The sequence below is a fragment of the Saccopteryx bilineata genome, chromosome 1, assembly GCF_036850765.1.
Source record: "Saccopteryx bilineata isolate mSacBil1 chromosome 1, mSacBil1_pri_phased_curated, whole genome shotgun sequence".
In the NCBI taxonomy this organism is placed as follows: Eukaryota; Metazoa; Chordata; class Mammalia; order Chiroptera; family Emballonuridae; genus Saccopteryx; species Saccopteryx bilineata.
The window spans coordinates 222,731,630-222,758,728 of record NC_089490.1 but is presented as its reverse complement, the minus strand read 5'-3'; the positions used below and the strand labels follow the sequence as shown (position 1 = coordinate 222,758,728).

At 36.2% G+C, this 27,099-nt stretch overlaps 1 protein-coding gene across 17 annotated transcripts in view; it reads left to right on the top strand.

The window, feature by feature from the left end:
* CEP170 (centrosomal protein 170) overlaps positions 1 to 27,099 on the top strand; it is a 177,928-nt gene that overhangs the window by 121,748 nt on the left and 29,081 nt on the right. For 7 of the 17 annotated variants that reach the window (XM_066236587.1, XM_066236571.1, XM_066236553.1 and 4 more), the window contains 6 exons: positions 47 to 102; positions 192 to 354; positions 1,422 to 1,556; positions 9,790 to 10,263; positions 14,298 to 14,941; positions 26,124 to 26,273. In XM_066236587.1, the coding sequence (XP_066092684.1) occupies positions 47 to 102; positions 192 to 354; positions 1,422 to 1,556; positions 9,790 to 10,263; positions 14,298 to 14,941; positions 26,124 to 26,273 (1,622 nt within the window). The remainder of the gene's footprint in view (positions 1 to 46; positions 103 to 191; positions 355 to 1,421; positions 1,557 to 9,789; positions 10,264 to 14,297; positions 14,942 to 26,123; positions 26,274 to 27,099) is intronic. The other 10 variants (XM_066236626.1, XM_066236596.1, XM_066236617.1 and 7 more) reach the window with 5 other exon arrangements.

Genomic DNA, 27,099 nt, shown 5'->3' with positions numbered 1-27,099 from the left:
ATAGGACAGTTTTGAAATTATATTTTTCCTTAGCCCTGTTTACATACAAATCTTTTCACTGTTGTACGAGGAGAAATGAGAGTCCCTGAAGAAGCTCTAAAGGTAAAAAGGGGTTAGTTTTTTCCTTTGGAAACCTACCACTTACTAGGGTTGGTTCCACTCAGGGTACATTTCACTTGAATGTTTTCTAGCATGAGAAGTTTACCATTCAGCTTCAGTTGTCCCAAAAATCTTCAGAAGCAGAATTGTCCAAATCTGCGTGTGCCAAAAGTGTGGACTCAAAGGCAGCAGACACTGTAGCAGAAGTTCAGCACAAAGCCACTGAGGCCCTGAAGTCAGAGGAGAAAGCCACGGGTAAGTCCGCCCCACTGGAAATACCATGTGGGTACTTGATGGTGAAGGGATGGCGGGCCTTGATCTCAAAGACTTGGCCATGTTCACATAAAAATAATAATGACAATTTCACAGTGGGTTTTTTAAAATATTTTTTATTGATTGATTATTTTTAGAGAGAGGAGATGGAGAAAGAAGGGGGAAGGAGAGGAAAGGATCAACTCATAGTAGTTGCTTCTCCTATGTGTCTTGACCGAGTAAGCCCCAGGTTTTGAACCAGCAACCTCAGCATCCAGGCTGGTGCTTTATCCACTGTGCCACCACAGGCTAGGCTCACGGTGGGTTTTAATGCAGCCAAACCTTTCACTGCAGAGCATTGTAAAACACATTATGTGGCAGTTATATCAAGGTGTGTTTAATATGTTTAAATATTTAAGGGGAGTAAATGTAATTTTCATAACAGTATTTTTATGAATTCAGGCTTGTTTGCTTTTCCTTTTGAATTATAACTGAAATGAATTACAAGGAAATATCCAGTGGTGCTACATCATTGTAATTATATTTACCATATTCCAGAAACTGTAAAAAGTGCTTTATATAAATAATCCCATTCATGCAAAAACTTTTTAAAGTGATAAGACATTACCAATTTTTTCAAATGTAAATCTATTAGTCCTATTAACAGCTAGTTTAAATTTAGTTATAATGCAGTGCCCTATGGCTTTAAAAATTTTATTAAATGGTCACTCATACTAAAATTTACTTTAATCTTTTATATTTAGACTTAATGAGTCATTTGTATATACCAAAGAACTGATTATACTGTAGTAAAAAATTATTGGTCTATAGTAGTTTGCATTACTTAGATACTAGCAAGTGCAAAATTTCATTTATTTAGTCATGTCTAATATTGAATGAGGCCTTACACAAATACGAAATTATTTAACTTCAGTACTTTTCAGCTAGCTGGACTATATATACTTTGTTTTCATTTAATAAGTCAACCAGGCAATTCTAGTGCTCTGCAAAAGCGTGTTTTTCTTTTCTGTTTCATATGCTTTAGACAGATTTTTCCCACCTCTTTCCAGATACTTCTGCTATGCCCCGTGGTACCCCATTATATGGGCAGCCTTCATGGTGGGGGGATGATGAGGTGGATGAAGAAAGAGCTTTCAAGTCAAATGGCAAACCAGAAGAAAAAAATCATGAAACCGGAACATCAGGTAAAAAAATGTCAGACTTGGAGATTTGGGGATACTTTGGGAATAATTTATTATCAAGCAAAAAAAATTACCCTAAAAAGAGAGAATTTGATAAAAAATAGTTGATGAATATTTAAATGGCATTCACATTTTAAATTTGTTCTGAATGATCCTTACATAAATTATTAATTCCAATGTCTTTGTAAATCATTTAAAAATATTTTCAGCTTATTTATCAGGGTCTTACAGCTTGGGAAAAGATGAGTGATGTCATTGGACATTTCAAGTATTTTAAAGTAATTATTAAAATGTTTCAATTGGACCAAAATAGTAGATACAAACTAATTTGGTATGTTTTCATTAGGTTCACAAGCATATAATGATATTTTTAAATGAACTATTTCTGTTATGTTTAGAAACTTGATCTGAAATTTAAACTCTTTTAAAACCACAATGTATCCATTTTGTTGGGATATGGTAGCAGCAAGGTTAGTTGATTTCAGCAGCCAGATAAAGAAATAGTTCTGGCTTACGTTTTCAGATTGGTAGTCAAGGAACATATTCTTCCTGTTGCTGGAAGGGTATAGTAGTGAACTAAGTGTCCATAAGCTGGAATATCAAGACTTTGAGGAAATAAATGATGGTATGAATTGTGTGTCTCATAAAGATTTAGCAAAAACATCAACAGCATGGAAGGATGGAGCAGGTGCAGTCTGTGCTAACGGCAGATAAGGATCCAGAACTGGGGGAATTAAATACAGGCACCAGGGGGCAGTATGGAAAACCAACTCTGACTCGGAGTCAAGGATAGATTGCATCAGAGCACTGCTCTAGACCCTAGTTCTAGAAGAGAAATATGACATTTTTGTTTAGCTGGAAAATAAGAACAGCGGCTCTCAAAATATGCTCTAATTTATCCAGGACATATGTTTAAGAAAGCTGGCTTTATCAACCTGATTTTACATGAGCCCAAACTGAAGTTATCAACTTTGCCGATAAATTCCCATCGCAACTTCCTTGTTTCTAAGACCAGTGCAGTTTTCTTCATGCCTAAGCTCAGAAACTCAGTATTATTGAGCATACCCTCACATTCAAATAACAGGAATGCTTCCTGAGACTAAACAGGAAAGACATTAATTGGCTTAAATAACTGAATCTCTTCTGGATTGGTTGAAGCAGCATGTCAGGCATGTCATCAGCTAGCTCATTTCTCTCTGCCTCTCAGCCTTCTGTCCACAGTGGCTACACACTGGGGCGTTTCCCTCCTACAACAGGCTGCCAGCCAGCAGCCAGCAGGGTGTGGATCTCAGCCAGCAGAAAGTAGCAAAGATTGCTCCCAGAAGATCCCCAGCTGTTGGAAGAAGAACTGTCCTCAAAGTTTTCAACACTCTCAACTCATTGGCCTCTCATAGGTTCAGGAGCAAATCACCTGCTTATTTCTGACCCAATCCCTGGCAAAGGTTACAAGACTGTCCTTAAGGCAATCTTGGCCACCTTGAAGCCGAGTATGGGCTTAGTTTTGCTTTAAGGCACATATGCACATATGTCAGGGAAGAGTAGATAGCTGGGAATGCAGGAGTTCTATTTTAAGGAGGGAGGTACAGGAAATGGATATTGGATTGCAATTGAAATGTCAACTTTATTTGAAATCTTTGTATCTTTCCTTCCTTTCATCTAATATATTACCTACTTCTGTTGCCTTCTTTTTTCATTGTGTCATTGAACTTCTGACTTCTAGTTTCAACCCTCCCGCAGTTCATTTTGCATAATAAATCTAAGTTCTTCTTTATCTTCATTTTTTTTAAAAAAAGAACTCCAGTGGCTAGCTTTTACTTGCCAAATAAATTTTATGTCAATGTTCTCTAATTTTGTCCTACTTTCTTAAAAAAGCCCCACTACCAATTGTTTTTGGTACTGTCTACCATTGCCTTCCACATAAATTATACCGTATTTCCTGCCTGCTCTTCTCCCACAGATGCACAGACATACATCAGGTGATAAAGTATTCTAAATGACATATCTGTATGTGTGTGTGTGTGTGTGTGTGTGTGTGTGTGTACCTTATATATAACACTCAATATTTTGTGTGTATAAATAAGTTTCTTATTTCAAAGGTCACACATTATCACTGTTCCCTAGAATACCTGGTAGACCAGTGGTAGTCAACCTGGTCTCTACTGCCCACTAATGAGTATTCCAGCTTTCATGGTGGGCGGTAGCGGAGCAACCTAAGTATAAATAAAAAGATAGATTTAACTATAGTGAGTTGTTTTATAAAGATTTATTCTGCCAAACAGCGAAAATCTGACATAAAGTACTTGGTAAGTAATTATTATTATATGCTTTAATTTGCTGTAACTCTGCTTTATAAATTTTATAAAGTAAAGTTACTTCCCTACTTTATAAATCACCATTACTGTGGAACCCGTGGGTGGTTAGAAAATTTTACTATTAACAGAGATAGATACAAAAGTGGGCAATAGATATAAAAAGGTTGACTACCCCTGTTGTAGAGAAAAGAGGGAAAAAATGTACTGATTATTAGGTGGTTAATTTAAAAGAAAACACAGTAGAATGTAACCATTGCCAAATCCTGCAATCATTGTAATCGTGATTTTAGCTTGCCATTAAAAAAATCTATTCCTCGCCCCTCACACACAAAATAATTTTTGAAATCTGGAATCTACAACTTCTAAAATGCAATGAAGTGTATGTATAATAATGTTTGTCTTAGAGACAGAGCCCTGGTTCATTAACAAAAGCTAATGCTTTGGAAGTGCTTACTTAACCAGATTCTCTTCTAAGTACCATGCATATATTTAATAATTTAATTCTCAGAGCAATACCTAAAAGTATCTACTGTTATTTTCTCCATTTTATAGATGAAGAAATTGAGGTGCAGTGATGTGAATTTACTTACTAAGGTCACCCAGCTAGCAAACAGGGTAGGTGGGATTTGAATCCAGGTAGCTTGACTTGAGTCTGACTCTTAACGTTTGTTTCAGCAGCCATTATGCACAGACACTCCAAAAAGATGTACTTCCTGGAGTACAAAGATGAAAACAAAGACTCCAAAAATAAATTGGCATGAAAAATCAATCCCTTGTAATAAACTAAATTTCAGACTTGGAAACTTCCAGCAATAAATTTATCTATGTGAGTGAAACTAAATTCTTAAATGATTATCAGCTGTGTGTGGCCTCACTGAGTGTCATTTCTCCCAGATAACAAAAGCTGTCTCATAATCTTGGGATTATTTTTGAGTAGGAGAGCATTATGTGATTTATTACATCTTGTGTTAAATAGCTTAAAGCATGCTGTCAGATTTAGCTGATTAAGAGCTTTATGGGATTCTCATTTGCTTTCTTGTATTAGCATAAGGATATTGTTCCAGATTTACCACTTGAAGTTTTTTTAAATATAGGGTAAAGAAAACAGTTTACTGATCTAAAATAATTCATGATGCTGGCAAAGATTGTAGAATCAATTTGAAAATATATATGAAATGATATTTTATCATTTTGAAACTGTGTTTGTAAAAAATAATTTTTTAAATTGTGAAATACAAATGATTAGTGTAATTATTTCTTCTTTCGCATACTTTTTTGGTAAAACAAAAAGGCATTTGCTTCTGGGTACCAGTTGTTAAAATGTGAAATCTTAGTACTTAATCATGACAATTGAACATTCCAGAAAGGATAATAGAGTATCTACTACCTGGTTATTTCTGTTCTTCCTCTTGGAGGGTCCCCATTTATTCAGAGTCTCTGCAGACTTACCAAACGGCCTGAAAACTCTAAAAGTAAAGATGTACATCAGAGCAATCAAGTTCTCCTAAAATTGTATGACTATTTTGAGTCCCATTGAGAAAAACTGCTCCATCCTAGCTACACATTTGCTCTTCTACCTCTCACTTGGTTTAAACATTTACTGAGGTTACAATGAAAGGCCTTTAAGTGTTGCATACATTTTTAAAATGTCTGTGCCCCATGTGTAGATTTTTGTCTCTTTTATATTGTTTTTAATCTCATCAAACTAAATTTGAAAACGTGCATGTTGTAAGTCCTTTTAAGCAAAAATGGTTTGCCAGTCTTTGTCATTTCAAGTACTTGAATATACTAGTTTGGATAAATGTCTCAAACAGAGTGAGCCTGAATCACTGTCTGTGTCATCTTTGAATTAGTGTCATATTTTATTTAATTTAGTTCAGAAGAATGAAGGGCACTCGTTTTCTGGGTTATATGCATTACAAGTTTCCCTGAAAGGTCATACAATCATAAGATACCGAAAGAAGTTAAGGATATTGTCACCAATATTGCCCTGAGGTAGGCAAACATCATGAATTCTAACATCAGTTATTAAAAGGTTTGAAGTATCTAGAATTTAGATTAATAACAGTATTAGTATAGATAAAATATCAGTATAAAAGAGTCTTACTGTATCTAGTATATTATTTAGTTTAAGGTAGTATAAACAAAATTGATTTTGAAGGGGAATAAATGTTAAATTCCTGAGTCCAGAGTATGTTCTGTCAGTGTTCTAAGGGAGGAACTGTTTCTTTCTCTCTACTCATTTAGAAGACCCTAATAATTCTTCTAGTAGGCCTACACGTCCCAAGTAGAGTGGGCCAGCTCTTGCTCTGTTTCTCTTATCTACAGAGGAATGAACTCCTCATAATGAATTTTCCAGACAACTGAACTTAGCTTTTACAACTAACATTTTTTTTTTTACAAAGTTGAACCATTTCCCATGTTTCTATTAAATGAATTAACCATATCGCTGCCTTTCCAAGCAGAGAAGGCTAAATATAATTAAAATTTTTGCTCTGTGATTTGGAATCATTATGAATGTTGAATGAGGAGTATTGAATAGAGAATACTGAACTAGGCTACATTATGTTGGTATCCTTAGAGACTGAAGGGCTGTATGTAAGCCTTATATACCAAATGGTTATGGACTCATGTGTCTTTGAACCATTTCTCTGCTCTTGATTGTTTTTAGTCTTCTCTCTACAACTTTACTCTTTCTTCTTAGTAATACAGTTATCCTTCACTATATTGTGGTTCACTTCACAGTCTCACTGTATTGCAGATTTTTAAATTGTATATATCTAATTTTGTATCACGAATTTTTCGCTAAGTCGGATTTTGTGGTATATAAGTATTTTTATATATTATTTCAATTATTTTTGCAGTAAAATAAGCATTTTCTAGCCTAAAAAATTGAAAACAATATAAAAATATTAATTAAAACATATTAAAAGAATATTAAATTGAAATAAAGCCTTAAATATATATATAAGTAGTAAGATAAACATAAGGAGTCTACTTTGCAGATTTTCACCTATTATGAGGGGTTCTGAAACCTAACGACAGATGAGGGACCACTGTATGTCTGACCTTAATCCTCTCTTTACATCCCTCCATGTTTTCATGTATAATCTGAGTAAATAGTAACAAGGCTCTTAAGAGGAACTTCCATGTTAGTAAAGTTCACAATTATGAGAGAATAGGCATTGTCATCTGTCTTGGTTTTTTTTAGAGTTAGATTTTTGGTTTTAGTTTTTTGTTTCCCTAATTCTTAGCCATGTTGGAGAGTTGGGCGGGGGGACGGACAAGAGAGAAACGCTTACCTGTGTGCCTCCTTGTGCTAGACTTTGTTCTGGGTAACTTACATTTTCTTATTTAATACTCATCTTACTAAAGTTTATGACAATTTTATGGATAGGTATTACTATTTCCTCATTTTAGGCTGAGGAAATGAGAATTAAAGGCTAAGATAGGTAGGATTTATCTGATTTGAAGTCTTACCCTTGCTTTTCACTAAATCAACCTGCCTAGTTATAACCATCAGATCATAACATGCTACCTTCCCACTCTATTGTGCTATTTAACTTTGTTAGATAACTGATTTCTGGATAAAGTAGGTGTTAACTTGTACAAGTCTCAGATGCCTAGTCTTTGGATATAGGTGATTTTGAAGTTGGACTAAGGGAATGGTAACCTTAAAAATAGTGGTGTGCACTTGTGAATTTTTGCTGTTAGAATGTGAAAACATGTTGAAAATGCATATTAACTGGGAATTTTTCATTCACAAGGGAAGAAAATATTACTTTGGGTGCTGAGACAAGTGGATGATAAAATCATATATCCCTGGACCAGCTTTTTGTGTTTTCTGCTTCATAATTCAGTCACATCATTTTATATGGGTATCCAGGTAGTGCTAGTATAAAACTACCACCCCTTGTCCTTAGTGTTACTGCTATTTGAAGGATGAGCAAAGCAGAATGAATGGATGGATGAATGAATGAATGAATGAATTGATAGATGACTAGATGGGTGGATGGATATGTTCATAGCATGGTTTATAAACCAATTGTACCATATGGAATTGATCAAAGTACAGTACATTGTACTTAGTAAATCAATCATTTGAAAAAATAAAAAATAACATTTATTAGCGAGGTTATTAATATGATATATAAGGAGTAATTAATGCATTTTACTCTCACAGAAATTTTAAATGACAGGCTTTCAGCATAAATATTCAAAACGAAGTAGATATTTTATTGTTAAGAAAAAGATAGGTAACTATAATAAAAAAATTTTAAATTTGACTTTAAATTAGGAGTCTTTCATAACCTCTTTCAAATAGCATGTAAAATATTTGATTTGATAATAATAGTTTTTCTTGATATGCTTTTTCATTTTCTGTGGTAAAAAGAAAAGAAAACAAAAACCTAAATAGCTTTTGAAAAGGATCGTTTTTGCATTGAAAATTGTTTTTATTCAATATTGTTTATCTTCTATGTAGATGTTTTTGCATTTTTAAAAAAATGGAGCTGGATATCTTCTGTCCTCTCCCCACACACACATTTGGATACAGAAATGGTGCTGTCCCAATTGTCTGTAACCCAGAAGTAAACAGTGTCATGATTGTTTCATGTTCAATTACTGCCAAGAAGTCAGTTACATCACCTGAAAAATCCCGTCAAGATTTAATATTCAGAAAAATGGTTCCAAAGCCTGAATACTTCACTGAATTAGAAGATGATTGGAAGTGACGTGGTATCCCTGAATCGCCCTCTTTTCCTAATAAATTATCTGCACATGATTTTTCTACGACTGTATAAAGGAATGCTTTTCGAGCTTCAGGGCAATATTTTCTGTTTGGACCTCCCTCTTTAGCATCTTGATAGTAGACGTGGTCATTTACTTCCTGAAAATCAAGACAGTTTAACTATATATATATATATATATATATATATATATATATATATATATATATATATATATATATATTTGCACTTCTAATAACACATACAAAAAATATTTCAGTTGTTTCTGGGGCAGTGGAAGAATAATGATAGCATTCTAGAGTTGTTTGTGTCTTCTACCTACTCTAGTTCATCTGAGATTTATAACTCAGCTTTTCCCCAGGGATCTTTGACCCTGTGCATATTCTGCTGTATAGGAATGTGCATGAATTTTCTTCTGCAATTAATGGCTGGCAACTGAATTTCTATTTTTATCTTATTTTCTTCACACTGCTGCTTAGATTGCAATGCTGCAAGCACACCACATGTTTTGTCTTTAACATTCTTCTTTATAAAATGTATCTTCTTACAAGGATCATACATCAGTATATTATTTTGGTCATTCTAGAAGTTCTGAGTGTGATGGGGAAGAATGGTAAGTGGAATCATTACTTTGAGAACATCGCTTACTATTGACCTCATGTTTGTTTCCTCACTTGAGCACGTGTTTTGTTTTGTTTTTTTTTTTGGAGTTCTACTTGTGTTCACAGGTATTTGAGATATTTCATTCTCCTTATTTGATAAAGAATTTTTTTTATCTGTCACTCATGATATAATATACACCTTGAACAAGCATCTCCATCTACATTTGATTTCAATCAAATTTTGATTTCAATCTACATTTGATTTCTTTTGTGCCTTGATGATTTCTAGATTCAAGATGGGAAAAATATGGCCCTTGCCATTCAAGGTCATCTCTTAATCACTTTGCTGTCCTTTGCCATTGGTGCTGCTTGCTTACTTTGCTCCTCCTATTGGTAACAGAATGCCATGTTTACAATCAAAGCGAATTCTTCTCTATGACATTTGCCATTGTTTTCATCCAGACTGTGATCCGACTTCCAGTTTTCTTGAAGTAATACAAATGGCCATTACTATACTCCCTCCAATACTAGAAGCTCCCAAATATTTTGAATTTTCTCTTATTTTTCTCATTAGGGTGCAGTTTAGATGCCAAGCAAGTTGAGGAACAATCTGCAGCTGCAAATGAAGACGTACTCTTTCCTTTCTGTAGGGAACCAAGTTATTTTGAAATCCCTACAAAAGAATTTCAGCAACCATCACAAATAGCAGAAAGCACTATCCATGAAATCCCAACAAAAGACACAAGTTCTCACACAGCAGGTGCAGGGCATGCTTCATTTACCATTGAATTTGATGACAGTACCCCAGGGAAGGTAACTATTAGAGACCATGTGACAAAATTTACTTCTGAGCAGCGCCACAAGTCCAAGAAGTCTTCCCCTGGAACTCAAGACCTGCCGGGAATTCAGACTGGAATGATGGCACCAGAAAACAAAGTAGCTGATTGGCTGGCACAGAACAACCCTCCGCAGATGGTCTGGGAAAGAACAGAAGATGATTCCAAAAGTATTAAAAGTGATGTTCCGGTGTACTTGAAAAGGTTGAAAGGTAAAGTGAATTGATCGTTTCAGAACTTCCTATGCTATGATAAAGGAAATTCAGTCTTCACACTTATCAGACTTCTATTAGATAATTATGTGGTAGAAACTGCTTTTTCTAAGGTTTACATTGGACTTTTAAAGCCCCCAAGCTAGCTATCGTGCCCCTTTCTACTTATTCAAAATACTCTGCCTTCATTTGCTTGCCAAAACCTTTGGTTTTGTAAATTTAGGTTTACGCCATTAAATATTTCTCTTTTTCCTATGGAATAACAGATGTATTCAGCTCACCAGTGCAATTCCATAGAAGACAATTCTCATCATTTTTTTGACTTAAGAAAAAGATATATTCAATTTTGTTCTCTATTACTTCCAGTAAATGTCAATGTCTAGACTTTGAAAGAAATTTTAAGCCATTTGGTAATGGGTCAAAAGTCTACTTTGGTAATACATACATTGGTTTTGTTTTGTTTTTTAGTGAGAGAGATAGAGGTAGAGGAGAGAGAGAAACAGACAGGAAAGGAGAGAGATGAGGAGCATCAACTCATAGTTCTGGCACCTTAGTTGTTCATTGACTGCTTCTCATATGTGCCTTAACTGGGGAACTCCAGCTGAACCAATGACCCTTGCTCAAGCCAGCAACCTCGGGCTTCATGCCAGCAACCTTTAGGCTCAAGCCAGTAACCATCGGGTCATGTCTATAATGCCACACTCAAGCCGGCAACCCTGTGCTCAAGCTGGTGAGCCCACGCTCAAGCCTGCGACTCAGGGTTTCAAACCTGAGTCTTCAGAATCCCAGGTTGACACTCCATCCACTGCGCCACCGCCTGGTCAAACATACACATTGTTGATAGAGTGTTTCAAACTGTTCTCCATGGTTACTCGTGAGACAAAAGAAAATTGGTTTAGAGAGAAATTACTGGGAATCAATTGAATTAAATTTTTTTCAATAGTCAGACTTTTATGAAAATCAGATTGGAATTATATTCTTTGAAATAGTTTTTATATATGCTTTACTAGTATAATACTTGACCTAAAAACAGCAAAATCTTTGGACCTGTACATCAAAGTATTAGCTAATCAATTTCCATTGGTTTTGATAATTGCATTTATTTTAGGATTGCTGAATACTTTTTTGTTACTCTATATTTTATTTAACAAGCTATCTCATTAGTCTGACCGTTCTGTTACTCTACCTGAAGTTAAAGAGCTTTTTTGTAAAAAAGAAAAAAAAGCTCACTGAGGTCAGAGACTATATAGAGAGCCATCTTATTACTCCAGATATCCTTACAAATGACATTTGATTTTTCCCCAAAGTCAGCTGCCATTGTTAAAGATTTTTCACATTTTAGGAGATCAAAACTATATTCCTAGCCTCTAAATAAATTATGGCAAATAGTAATGTTTTTTTATAATAACTAGACTGTCAGCAACTGTTTAGATCAGTCAGAAACTTGAAAGTAAGCAACACACAAACAAAAAACTTGGCCCATGCAAGAATGACATGCACACAGTTTTGGACAGTGGGAAAAGCAGTGTTCACAAAGCCCATACAACTTGTGCCCTTTAGGAGAGTCACAGCTCCTTTTGGCTGTGGCTGCGGACTTGGTACAGCTCACTTCCTCTAAAAAATACTTAAGGAACTTCATCTTACTGAGGCAGCTAATGGATTGCCAAAAATGAAAGAGGGAAACTTGGTGAGGAGAGCTTCCTAGGGCTTTTTTTGTTGAGTGAAAACAGAAATTGCGGTTCTAATCAGGCATCTCACCTTGTGTGACACTGAGAAATATAAGAGGAGATAATAAATTTTCCAAAAAAGAAAATAGCTAATCTATACATTAAAATAGAAATTTTAAGCTATAACTTAAAGATACTGAAAGGGCCCAACACACCTTAAGTGTCAAGTTTTGTATATTGATACAAGAACTGAAGTCTGTAAAAATGGTGTTTTCATGTTATGTGAGTGAGATATGGGTTATTTGCACTGTTACGCGGGAAATATTGGAGTTTGGTTGTATCCAGCTCTTACAAACTGGGGATTTCTTTTTAGTATATCCAACATAGCAATGAAATAGTTTGTAAAAGATCATGTTTTTAATGTGTTTTGTACTTGAACTTGGGGTTTTGCATTCCATCTGCTATCCCTAATTCCTATCTTAATTACTTGAGGTAGGGAGTCTGTTAATTAAACATATGTTTGTTTTTTTCCTTTTCAGGTTGCATTTTGAATAGTTACTAATTTGAAGAAAGTTTCAGATTTGTGGTCATACCTGAGGCTTATGTTACTCACCATCACCGTGCTGGGAGTGCTCCCCCAGGCCCCTCATTTTGGTTCTGTTAACTCCCTTTGCTTCCCTTGCCTGTTTTTCCAAAATGGCACCCTTTTGGGTGTGCTCTGCCCTTCTTTCTTCTGAGTCTTCTCTCTCCTTTTAAGCATCACGTCTTTACAGCCAGTCCTCTGGCGCTAAATCATTAACAGCAGTTGGTAACCCCTACATTTATTAGAACAAGAACCATGAATATTAAAACCCACTGTTTTCTTAGGACAGGTTTGTCTGCCCAGCCTGGAAGTCTTTCAGTTCTGCTTGTAATCTTCTCAGATGCCACATTATGCAGCAGCTATTCAGATTAAAATTTGTAGCCCAGGAAAATGTAAACATCAGATCTAGTCCCAGAAACATTGACTAGGTTCATTTACTACTTTCTTGTCAGGAAGCCAGCATTTAAGCACTCATTTATGATCCGATTTTAAACATGCATAAATAACTCTTGACTTTCTAATTTACGCTATAATAATATAACAATTAGTTGACTATTGTAATGTTCTTATTTAGGTAATTAGAATTCTAAATCAGTGAAAAATCATGTAATTATCATAAAGTTTTACATTTAATCCCTAGTACAACTGTGAAGGGTAGCCAAAAAAATACCTGATGTTCTCAAAATTCAACTATATTCTAACTTGACTCTATATGCCTTATGGTATAGAAAAATAGATTTTTATATGGTTTTATTTAGCACCATGCCATTTGCCCAGTAGATGCTTAGATTTCTATAGGATTTTATAGGTAGACCTTTTAGCATGCTTTATTTAACTCTTTGAAACCATCAGTTTAGAACTCAAATAGTTTCAAAAGTTCTCATAGCTAGAAAGATATTTGTAGATAATTGTACAGTAATTGGTAGAACTATACTATGCTATACTTATGGATATCATATATATATCATTGAAAGTTAAGATTCATCACATTTTAAAGGTATTTCTATTCTCTTTCCCTGTATAATAATAAGCATTTCAGTAGAATCACCCTTTTCTTGTCTCTTCCTCTCCAGTGTAGAAACAAATTATTTTTTATTTTTTTAATTTATTTTTATTTTTTTACAGAGACAGAGAGAGGGATAGATAGAGATAGACAGACAGGAACAGAGAGAGATGAGAAGCATCAATCATTAGTTTTTTGCTGTGACACCTCAGTTGTTCATTGATTGCTTTCTCATATGTGCCTTGACCGTGGGGCTACAGCAGACTGAGTAACCCCTTGCTCGAACCAGCGACCTTGGGTCCAAGCTGGTGAGTTTTGCTCAAACCAGATGAGCCCGTGCTCAAGCTGGCGACCTCGGGGTCCTCCGCATCCCAGTCCGACACTCTATCCATTGCACCATTGCCTGGTCAGGCTAGAAACAAATTTTTGATTGCTTAAATAAGATATGCATTTGTTCATGTTGTAAATACAGACTAGTGTGGATGACATAGCCTTGCTTATCTGTTAAGGCACTGATGAATCATTATAAAGTTAAAATCTGGAGAAAGAAAGACAGTCCTGTTCAATTGTTTACAAGGGCCGCATTGTTAGCCAATAAAATTTGAATGAAAGCATCACAGTTGAGGGAAGTTAGCAGAGCCTGTTACTGAAAAGAACATACGACTTTAGATTGATTGAAAAGGAGAAGAGGACACAACAAATGACACTTTTGTGTATGCTTCATATTTGTCCCTTGGGATGTCTTCTCTTCTCTATTATGTGGTTTCTTTTGTGTGTCCAGGAAACAAACATGATGATGGTACACAGAGTGACTCCGAAAATGCTGGGGCTCACAGGCGCTGTAGCAAACGTGCCGCTCTGGAGGAACACTTAAGGCGTCACCACTCAGAGCAGAAAAAGCTACAGAAGGCCCAGGCTTCTGACAAGCATCAAGACCAAGCTGTTGTAAGTCAAACTGCTTTTATGATTGCATTCTTTGATGAAGATAATCCCAGAAAAAGGAGGTCCTATTCCTTTACTCAGAGTACGGGAATCTTATGTGAGGACACTACCTATTCAACACCACATACAAAACTTGAAAAGCCAGCATCTCCAACAGCAAATGCCAAAGTGGTTTCTTTGTCTTTACAGACTAGCTCTGCGTACCACAGAGGGGGGCGTGGTGTCCCACATGGGAAATTGTTAAAACAGAAATCAGAGGAGCCATCGGTGTCACTTCCCTTCCTCCAAACTGCATTGTTAAGAAGTTCAGGGAGTCTTGGGCACAGACCAAGCCAGGAGATGGATAAAATGTTAAAAAATCAAGCTACTTCTGCTACTTCTGAAAAGGATAATGATGATGACCAAAGTGACAAGGGTACTTATACCATTGAGTTAGAGAATCCCAACAGTGAGGAGGTGGAAGCAAGAAAAATGATTGACAAGGTAAATAATTGAAATTGGGGTCTGGTGTTAGTTTTCGGGTGGTGTATTTGTTGCAAATTTTTGGAGCGTCAGCATGAATTGTTCTCATGCAGTCGGTTGTATTGGCACTTTAGGATTTGTTAGGGAATTACAAGACTAGCCATAAAACCAAAATGCTTTCTGGTTTTATTCTGCTTATGTTCTGAGTTTACCTGTTTCATAGGTAAAATCCTGTACATTTAAACTGTTGGGACCTATGAAAGTTGTATACATTAAAAATAGGATTTTAAAATAGTATACTTTGGCCATTCTTCCTTTGCATATGTTTAAAAACTAAAAACAAACAAAACCAAAAAAAGCCAGATTGCTATGACTCTTAATATAAACATAAATGTTAGCTAATAATAGTTAACCACAGGTTTCCTGCCTACTATTTCATGTTGGAAGAAGATGAAAATATATGTGTTTTAATCAATTTTGTTCTTATATTCTTAATTTCTATTCACTTGTGTCTTTGTTGATAGAAAAGAAGTGTATGGAAACAAAATCAGTTTGTTTACAATACTTTGAGTTAAGTGAGTGTATGCCCAATCATGATGATTGTTTACATTTCAGATTTGTTCTGACTTTATTGGTTAATGAATATAATGATTGTTGTATGGTTTAAAAAGGAGTTTTTCTCAGTTTTGCTCATGGTCATAGAAAGCTGACTTTACAATCAGCTGTTTATGTTACTCCCTGTAAAACAGCAACCACCATATGGCTAAACCTTGATCTCTTAGTTCTTGTTACTAGCATGTGAGCAGCATTTAGCACCACTTGAGAGCTTGTTGGCAGTGCAGACTCCCAGGCCCATCCTACACTTGCTGCTCAGAATCCACTTTGAAAGCAAGATCCCCAGGTGATTCGTATGCACATTAATCACATGAATTATGTGATTAATATAATTACATACACTAGTTTAAATGATGAGGTGACAGAATGGTCTGTCGGGGGTAGACAAGATAACCCTTTGGGATACAGATTGTTAGCCCTTGTGTTTAATTTTAATTTCACAGTTTTTTATTTCCATTTTGGGGGTATGTTTTATGGTTACCTTGGAACCTAGAGGACATAATTTCTAACCATACATCTATTGAATACATGCTCCATAGTTTTTACTGTTGAGATGTGCAGCTTCAGACTTTGGAAACCCATTGGCATAGGAAATAAATGTTATGTGAGCAGTGTTATGATAGTTGTTAATAAGAGAGGTATACTGAGTAAGAAACAGATGGACCAAGCGAGTTTTATGATTATACTAAAGAAGTTAAGGACACAGTGTTAGCATTGAAAACGACTTTTGAGGACTTCAAATTATTTTCATCATTGAAAATTAATAATGACATTTCTTTCCAATTATTTCTTTACTCTTAGAGGGTGACCACCAAACCTGGTGTTCAACTACTCTGGTAATTATCAAAAGCATCTTTCTTTTTCCTTCTGGAAGAGAATCTTAGTTTTATGACAAATTACGTGGACACATTATGGATAGAGAAAACCAAGATTTTTTTTTTTTTTTTGAGAGAGAGAGATAGAGGGACAGACAGAAAGGAAGGGAGAGAGATGAGAAGCATGAATTATTCATTGTGGCACCTTGGTTGTTCATTGATTGCTTTGTTATGTATGCCTTGACCGGGGGCGGGGAGGGGGGCTTCAGCAGAGTAAGTGACCTTCTTGCTCAAGTCAGTGACTTGAGCTGAAGCCAATGACCTTGGGCTTCAAGCCAGGGACCATGGGATCATGTCTGTGATCCACACACAAGCCAGCAAACCTGTGCCCAAGCTGCATAAGCCCATGCCTGAAGCTGGTGACCTCTGGGTCCTCTGTGTCCCAGTCCAACACTCTATCCACTGCACCACTGCCTGGTCAGGCAGAAACCAAGATTTTGAAGCAGGATTCATTGAAGGTAGCACCATATGACCAAATAGGTAATTCACATTCATTCTGAGTTTGTATAAACCAGAAATTAGGTCTGAAGTTGTAAGGGTAGGAATAGAGAAGAGTCATGAATCCCAAGGAAAAAGTTGAGATTCTGGTAGCTGCAGATAAAGTCAGATGGCAAATTCAGGCCATCTAGAGTCAGGCTGTGGGGAAACAAGCAGGAATCAGATGTCTCAGGAATAGGAAGTAACCTGTGGTATGGAGAAAACAAAATCCACGAGTGGCCTCTAGAGGGCATAGGAAGAACTTCGGGAGCTGTAAGTGCAGGCATTATAGCAAATTGCTGGGTGAACTTGCATACATTGACTTTCTCCCTTTGAAGTTGGGTTGTGTAGGTGGACATTGGGGCCATTAGCTTTGACCATCTGGATTTAACTGTTGTTTGGGTCTGAAAACTTTTACATTGTCTCCTTCCTTTTTCACTCCATCATGTAAGAGTTGGTTTATTTCATTGACTGATTGATTTAGCAATCTTTATTCAACATCAGCTATGTGACAGGCTGTTTGTCAGGAGAGATTTCAATGGAAAAGACAGAGTTCTTCCCTTCAAGAAATTAGTCTGTAGAGAGGTAGAATGACACAAGTAAAAACATGAATTAAAGATAGTATGATAAATGCTTTGGTAGACATAGGCTGTTGGAGGAAGGGTAATGATAGCATCTCAGAGGGAGTCTCAGGTTAAACATCCCTTCCTCCTAAAGAGAAGTCTTACCTGTTCAATTAAAAAAAAAAAAAAAACCTTTGAAGTCACTGTCAGATCACTTTGTTTTGTTTTAATCATAAGCTTTATCACCACTTGATAGGTTCCTATTTTTTTATTCACCTTCTTACTCCCTAATCCTGCATGGGTGCATGCGTGCACAGACACACACACACACACACACACACACACGAATATAAACTCCATGTCTGCAGGGACTCCATGATTGCTAGTGCCCGGCATTTATATGTTCTCAATAAAAATGGAATTTAATTGCCAACTGAGTTCATATTGACACAGGGGAATTAATCTCATAACAGGCATGGTTGTAGGATTTTCCATATGTTGCAACGTGTTTAAAAGCACAGGAGGCTTGTGGACTTATTAGGAGAACTTCTGTTACTTTCAGAGAGAGCAAATTGGACTAGATTTCGAAGGCACCTGTGTTTTTTGGTAAAGACTCTAGATTTTTTTTAATGCTGAAAGCTGTGGGAGTCATTGAAAACTTTTTAAGTAGGGCAGTGATGATGTAATCACTGTAAGAAGTGTGAAGAATAAATTGAACATTGGAAAAGCCAGACACAGAAAAGGCAATTAAAAAGCTGCTGACATGTCCAATAGGCAGTTGAATATAAATGTCAAGATGTTAGGTAGAAGTCTGGGCCGAAATACTAATTTGGGAATTGTTAGAGTCACTGAATGCAGAATAGATGAGTTCACCTACACAAAGAGAATGTATAGCGTGAGAGGAGAGAAAGAATGAAATCCTTGTAGTGCCAACACTGTGGACAAAAGAATAAGACTGAACACAAGAACCTGAAAAGGACCAAACAGAAAAATAAGAGAAATAGCATCTTGGAACCAAAAACAGAATAAAAAATAGGTGAATGAGCAACAGTATCACATAATACATTGATGTCAATTAAGTATGATAAGCACTGAATGCCTTTTTATTTTTCCCCAAAATATATTGTGTCCCTGGGTCTGAAGAAGACAAGCAGAACATACAGTGTGTCTGTAAAGTCATGGTGCACTTTTGACCGGTCACAGGAAAGCAACAAAAGATGATAGAAATGTGAAATCTGCACCAAATAAAAGGAAAACCCTCCCAGTTTCTGTAGGATGATGTGGCAGCATGTGCACATGTGCAGATGATGACGTAACACCGTGTATACAGTGGAGCAGCCCATGGTCATGCCAGTCGAGATGTGGATGGTATAGAGGAAAGTTCAGTGTGTTCTGTGGCTCGCTAAATTTGAATCCATGACCAAAGTACAACGTGAATATCGGCACGTTTATAACGAAGCACCACCACATAGGAATAACATTACTCGGTGGGATAAGCAGTTGAAGGAAACCAGCAGTTTGGTGGAGAAACCCCGTTCTGGTAGGCCATCAGTCAGTGATGAGTCTGTAGAGGCTATACAGGATAACTACCTAAGAAGCCCTAAAAAATCTGTGCATGAGCCCACATTGAACTGCACTGAATATGTATGAAACTGGGAGAGTTTTTCTTTTATTTGGTGCAGATTTCACATTTCTATCTTTTGTTGCTTTTCTGTGACCGGTCAAAAGTGCACCATGACTTTACGGAAACACTGTATATTATTATCTGAACTTGGAAGAAGTTGCCTACAGTTAGAAAAGTATCTCTGTAAAGAGATGACCAAGCTGAAATGTCACACCTTTGTTTTTCTTTGCTGGTTGTAGTTAAACAGTAGTGGGAGACCCCATCCCCAATCCCTGATCTACAGGATTACAGCATTTTGGTTTATGTTTCTGTGCTGTTTATCGGTGGGTAATCTTATTTCATGCATTGTCCCCAGATTTTCCCTCTTACAATATTAACACAAATGCCTATTACTTATAAAGATCTCTAAAGTTTTACCTCTAAGCTTACATGAAGATGTGCAATAATCAGAAAGTGCTGTTGACTGCCTGGATTAAAGGTAACTATCTTCCACAGTAGTAATAATCTCCTCCAGCCTTCCCACCATAGACCTCCTCGTTAGAGCTAGAGAACCATCATGGTACCAATAGCTCCAGGTTCTTCTCTCTGCTCCTGCATCCAAACAGACACTGCTAAGGGCATAGGAGAATGTGGTCACTGATGGATGCTCTTCTCCCCTTCTGAACACCCTGTGCCCTTCGAATCAGATATAGGAACCCCTTCCTGCTATATTAATCCCCAGGCTTCACAAGAGAGCCCTCACCTTTTCTCAGTTGAAAGCTTAACGTTGGATAGGTTTTGCCCCATTTCCCGTTCTCTGTTGCTATGTGCGGTCTTACTTAGTTTTCTGCGTAAGAGGCTTTTCGAGTCCTGTGCCCTCAGCCTAGTCAGCTCTTCCCTGTGCTTCACGTTCCTCGCTCTGTCTCCTCATGACTTTCTAAGGCTTTCTCTAACCCCCCTCTAAGGAGCCCCAGCTTTTACCTTTTACATCCTTCGGAGTAGCTTGCTTTATTTATTTGCTCTATAGAACTCGCCACTAGCTAGTTCATGTTGTCTGTCCTTTCTAGAAAGATCTTATTTGTTTCGATCACTTCTGTATTTCATGTTACTAGAACATTGCCTAACATGTAGTAGACACTATCTTTTATTTTTTGATTCAGTATATTGTATTTTGAATGGCTGAATGGGAAAAGATATGTGATATGTTTTTTCATTTTTGTCAATATATGTGTGTGGTTAGCTTTATATTAGTTCATTTATTTTGATGAATTTGATTGGTCAGATTTCACCAGACCTCCACAAACAAGGTTTCTATATTCTTATAGTGTCTTATCTTGATCCTAAAGTAACTTGTTAAAAACTATGGTTTAAAACCATAAGCTTAGCTTTCGATAGTATAAAAGGTAAAAGTATAGGTTATATAGGTTGTGTCAGAAGAAATGTGGATGTTTCAGGAGCATTGCCTTGGTTAGCAGAAGACTGGAGATACCATTGAGTTTCTAGCAATGCCTCACTAATGACTTAGCGCTTACAAATTGGGCAAGGAAAGAGTGAGATGTTCATAGACAAGCAGCCAGATTTTAGGGATGGAAGGAAGGAATGTGTCACAAGGAAATGAGCCATAAAGAGGAGAGAATTTGGACATTTTAACTAGAGACACATTAGATTAAACTTGAACATAGTAATTTGAAGATGTCAAAGAAGGGTCTAATAGAAAAAGAATTCTGAGCAGTGATGGGAAAGGAAAGGAAGAGATCTCGGCTGTGGCACTCCTAGGGAGTGGGAGGGGTCAAGGACACAGGCTAGATTCTGGGACAGAGCAAACATTTGCAGAGCATATTTTTACTCTGCAGTAAAAAGGAAGAATAAAGCCAGATAGTATCTTTTTTAGAAATTAAGGCAAAATTCACATAACATTCACCATTTTAGTCGCTTAAATGTATAATTCAGTGGCTTTTAGTGCATTTACAAAGTTGTACACTCATCAGTATCTAATTCCAGGACATTTTAATCATACCAAAAAGAAAGCTCATACCTATTAAACAGTCACTTCCCATTCATCCTTCCCTCATCCCCTGTCTACCACTAATCTACTTTCTATGTCTAAGGATTTGCTTATTTTGGACATAGAATCATACAATATGGGGCCTCCGGTAACTGGCTACTTTCACTGAGCATTGAGTTTTCAAAGTGCATCTATGATGTAGCATGTGTCAGTGTCTCATGCCTTTTTATGACTGAATAATGGACCATTGAGTGGGTTTATTCATTCATTTGGGTTGTTTTCACCTGTTAATTATTATGAACAGCATTCGGCTATGAACATTGGTATAACATGATAAATTATAAAATGTCACTCCTACCTCCATTCCGAGCTTTTTTTCTTAACAATTTGTCTAATCTTTAAATTTAAAAATGGATTAGAAATATGTTGTACAAATCCTGCATGAAACATTCAGAACCATTTATTTCACTAATTTGAAAGGATTTTAAATGAAGTGAGAGTTTCATGGAAAATTGCAAGTTTAAAACCATTCTCCTCTATTAAATCCTTCTGATTTTGTTTCCTGACATTAGTGGGTAGAGTTCTGCACGGTTTTTAAAGTAATTATGTGTCAGCTGATTTTCATGGGCTATGGGGACCTCTACTATGGATTTGAACTGTAGAGATCACATTTACTATACCAGTGTTTCCCCTTCCTCAGCCACTCTCACACTGGTCTCTGCTTCCTATCCTGGTAAGCACACCTCCTGTATTTGATGTTATCAAGTGTACAGGTGCTCAAGAGTGTGAGATTTACACCCATGCAAGTTGGCCTTGTGTTTTTTGGTTTGATTTGCTATTATTCTCCCCTCTTCAGCCCTCCAATGTCAAAATTAGAAATGTGGGCATTTTCTGTATAGTTTGAACTTTTAAATAACTATGACAATAATATGATAGTGAAAAAAACTAGAGTCAAATTTTTCAGAGGCTTGATTTGTATCATACATACTATTGATAGTTATCATTTTTAAAAAAGTTTAAATTGTTTTAATTTAAAACTAAAATCTAAAAGTGTAGTCTGGTTCTTACAGAAATTTTGTTTTGACCACAGAGTACCTCTGTGTGGGTCAGGTGACATTCTCTCTTTCTTTGTTTTTATATATATATATAAGCTTCTAGTTAGATCTAAGCTCCTTGAGAGCAAGGACTGTCATATACAGTTGTGCTTTAGTACCCACAGAAAATTGGTTCTAGGATACCCAATTCGCAGATACCAAAATCTCAGGATAATCAAGGTCCTTATATGAATGGCATAGTATTTGCATATAGTCTACACACATATTTCCCTATACTTTAAATCATTTCTAGATTCCTTATAGTACAAATACAATGTAAATGTTACATAAATAGTTGTTAAACTGTATTGTTTAGGGAATAATTACAAGAAAAGAATGTACTTGTCCAGTACAGATGCAAGCACCATATACTTAATTAACTACATTATACAGGTTAGCAGTGTAACTTTAACTTTCCTCCAAAAACAAAAAAAAAACACTTTGAATTCATGGTTGGTTGAATTCATCAATGCAGAACCCACAGATACAGAAGGCTGACTGTATGTTATAGCCTCTATAGTGGCTAGCACAGTAGCCTATGCATAGTAAGGAACAGAACTGAGAAACAGGTGGTTAAAATTGTTTATAGAGAAACCACTGAGATTATAGATGTGAAATTCCAAAGTGAGATGCCAAATCTCACTTGCACATATTCAAGGGAGAAGACTGGGAATATCTTCCCTGATTCTTGGAGCAGGTTAGTGAGGGAGGTACCTCACCTTAAAGCTGGAGGACATGGTAGGAGTCACAGGTCACTCTCCAAAATAGAGATGCATCAACTTAGATCAGGGGAGCTGTAGGAAAGAGTACCTGAAAGCCACTCCCACCCCTAAGATAAATGAGTGATCTTTAAATATCTGTCAGGCCCCAAAAGTTCAGAGGGTACATGTTCAAAAAGAAATTTTCTATTCCTGTACCATTCCTCCTTTTTCTTACCTCTGGAAGACTTAGAAACTGACTCACAAACTTGGTGTGGAGGGTTCTACTAGAGAGGAAGCATAAAAATTAGATAGGTATCTGACCTCCCTCCCTCCCCTACTATAGACTTAAAAGTCTCTAGCTGAATGAAAAACCCAAGATTGTGTACTCTATCAAGTTGAGGGCTTGATGAACCCAGATCACAGTAGAGAAGTGGAAAAAAAAAAATCATGATTCTGTGTTAATACTGCATTTGAAATATCTTTGAGCCCTCCAGAAAGAGAGATGACAGACAGGTGAGCAGTTATCTATAGTTGGAAATTGAAATGAAGCCTTGAAATGGGGTGAAATCATTGGGGGACCAATTCTAGAATGAAAAGATGAGAAAATCTAGCATACTTCATTTCTGCTTTGAGCAACTCTCAAGTTCTGTTCAACTGTTAGATCGAATGACAGAATATATGTACTCTTTACTGTGAAAAGTATAATACCTTCAATGTAGACAGTAAGGTTTCCACATGGAAGTTGCCACAAATGGATGTTTTGTACCCAGACATGAAAATGATGGTACAGATTTCAAGCTGGTTTAGTCTTTACTATCATTAATTTTCAAAGCACTATAAAAATTATAGGGATGAACTTTAAAGGCTTCTTTCTCCATGCAATGGAACTTAAGGCTCTTTGACTTGTCTGGAAAATAAAGAAATGTTAATTTTCTGACAGGTAAATGTATGTCTGCCACTACTACTTTAAAGGGAATCAATCCTTAGAACGTCATCTGAGTGGTCTCTGTACCACTTGAGCTCCCCTTCCTAAAAGCACGACTTTGTGTTTATGTCTTTTGTTATTTCAAAATAGTTTCATAAGTGACTTGGAGAGATTTATTATATGTTATTAGAAACTGCTGGTGCGTAGATGTTTGAAAAAGTCAAGGTTTGAAGGTCCATTTTGAGTATCATTAGAATTAAGTATCAGCAAATCAGAAAATCATTTAAGGTGATTTTAAATTAATATGCCAAAGAGATACAATATGAAAGTAATCCTCACATGATTATTTTTATCTTCTACTTTTCAAACTCAAGTTAGATATTTTTCTAATAGTAATTATAAAAGTAAGGAGATAAACATCAGTAAATTTGGAATTCAAAGACTTGAGTTAGAAAAATTTTGAATTTTAAGATGGTCACAAACAACTTGAGTAGCTCTAATTTGCCTTCTGTTCAAGTGGGATTCAAGGCGGAGCATATAGAAAAGTATACTTAGTATTTTTTTTTCTTGTGGGAGAGACAGAGAGAGTCAGAGAGAGGGTCAGATAGGGACAGACAGAAGGAAGGGAGAGAGATGAGAAACATCAATTCTTTTGTTGTGGTTCCTTAGTTGTTCATTGATTGATTTCTCATATGTGCCTTGACCCGGGGGCTACAGCAGACCAAGTAACCCCTTGCTCAGACCAGCGACCTTGGGCTTAAGCTGGTGAGCCTTGCTCAGACCAGATGAGCCTGTGCTCAAGCTGGCGATCTCGGGGTCTCGAACCTGGGTCCTCCACATCCCAGTCCGACGCTCTCTCTACTGTGCCAATGCCTGGTCAGGCTATACTTAGTATTTTTACTGTTCGTTAAACTTACTAATTCCAATGTTTGGCAAAATGAAGGTCTTTTTCATTTTGTGTTTCCATGTGTTATTAAAATTCCTGCTTGATTTAAACTTAATAATATACAATTTGCTCTTAAAGCAAATATAATTTGAATACTAAGTGGTTCTAGAGACTATTATATCATAATTCGTAAAAACTATAGTTATATTTGAACCAAACATTAAGTAATAAGGCCATCTAGTGGTAAAATTCCCAAGTTTTACTTATTTTGAAAATCTGACATCTTCCTTACTAAACATGGACTTCAGAATTTTTCAGATAAATGTATGTTCGTTACAAAGTGTTCTAGAAAATAGCTAAAACAAAGGTATTCTTCTCTTTTTATACAAAATGAAAACTCTTTGGTTATGTTCTAAAACTTCTTTCCACAAAGGGCTAATACAAACACATAATATTTTTCTTGGGTAATAATTAGAGCCATACTAATACCTGTAAATAATAAGCCTTGGGAATAAGGTAGAGACTATGGAATGTTTAAGTTTATATAGTTAACCTTTATTCACCATCGTTGGCAAAACCAAGGCCTATTATGAACTAAGAAATGAGTAAGACTCAGGTCCTACCCTTAGAAGCACATGATTGCTGGTCTCTGTATTTAGAATATTTGAAAAGTGTTCACCAAACCCTAGGCCTGATAGCTTGGTTGGTAGAGCATCATCCTGAAGCGCAGAGGTTGTTGGTTTGATCCCTGGTCAGGACAAATACAGGAACAGCTTGATGTTCTTATCTCTCTCTTTCTCTTCGTTCCTCTCTCACTAATATCAATCAATAAATTCTTTTTCAAATGTCTACTTACATTCTTTATTAAAAAAAGTGTTCACCAGAGACAATCTGCTTATTCAAAATACTCTGTGAGAGTAGACAGAAATCTGCATTCCAACTAAAGGCCTTCAAGTAATTTCTAGATGAATATAGTTTGAGAATTATGCTATACCCTATACAGAGGTCATACAGTAAGATCTGTTATTGGGGAACTTAGACAGTTGTATGTATAAATTTAACTCATGTATGTAAATGTTAAACATTTTTAGGAAAGAAACACATAAAGTGAATCATACAGTTAGTTTCCCAACATGCTTCTCAAAAATAATAGAACAAAGAGACAAACTGTAAAACAATCTGAAGCTTTTTAACTCTATAATGACATCTTTTAAAATGAAATATGAATATTTCTTACTATCAAGCAGTACATTTGCTAAATATTAAAAAAGGGTGGTTATATTTACATGAGTTCTACTGCCCTGTTTTCCTCTCCAGCTTTTGGATGTTACCCTGTCATTCAACAAGTTTTCTCTCATATTGAAATTCATTTAGAATATCTTTATTTGCCTCTAAAGTTACTGATAGTGTCTCCATAGTAATCTGGCTTTTCATTTAGACAGTGCTTTTCTCCTCCTAGGTGTTTGGAGTGGATGACAATCAGGATTATAACAGGCCTGTTATCAGTGAAAAGCACAAGGATCTGATAAAAGACTGGGCTCTCACTTCTGCCGCTGGAGTCATGAAAGAGAGAAAACAGCTGGGCACACCTGGGCTTCACTGCTCAGAGGTACACACCTCTTCCCCTTACATAACTGACATGAGCAAGCAACAAGTTCTATCATCTGTACTTATGTTATTTTAAGTTATTTATCTGCCCCCCTTGTAAAATACCTCTAAAAACTAAATTCTCCCAAATTATTTGTTTCTCATGCAAGCCCAAAGCAATTCTGCAGTGCTTTCATTTCAGTTTTTGTTACTATGTTCTTTCAAATTAGTAACCTTTTTGTCAGTGATGGAAAATATTAATTTTTAGTAAGCAGTTAATGAGCTATACGCTTGCTTCTTTAATTGGCATTATGAGATAAAACAAAAGATATACAGTGCTTATACTTTCTAGGAGGGCATCTATTCAGAATGGAAAGACCTCTCTTGCCAGGAAACATATGCAAGGCAGTGCCTGATAGACACAATTTATAAACCTCAAATCAAGCACTGCCCTTGTGTATAGCCACGATGTAATTAGAATAATGTGAAATTAATTACAGTTGGCTTGATTATTAGGTACTTACAGAGTCAGTATGCTATGGCAGTGCTAGAAAGACATGAGTTCAAATCCCAGAACTGCCTGTCACTCCCCTTCTCTTGTCTTCAGCTTTCTCATTTCTACAAGTGGCATTTTATATAAACCCTGTGTACGAGTTTAATTAGGGTATAAAGCAACCAGCAAAGTAATTGAGATTTATGCACTTAACAACTATCTATTCCATTATTGGAAATGATCGTAGAATTTTATTCCTACTGTGTCAAAAAGAAATCTAAAAAGTGCATGTAACTGAGAAGTATTAATTATAATTTATTGAGGTAAGAAGAGCTAACATTCAATGGCAGCTTTC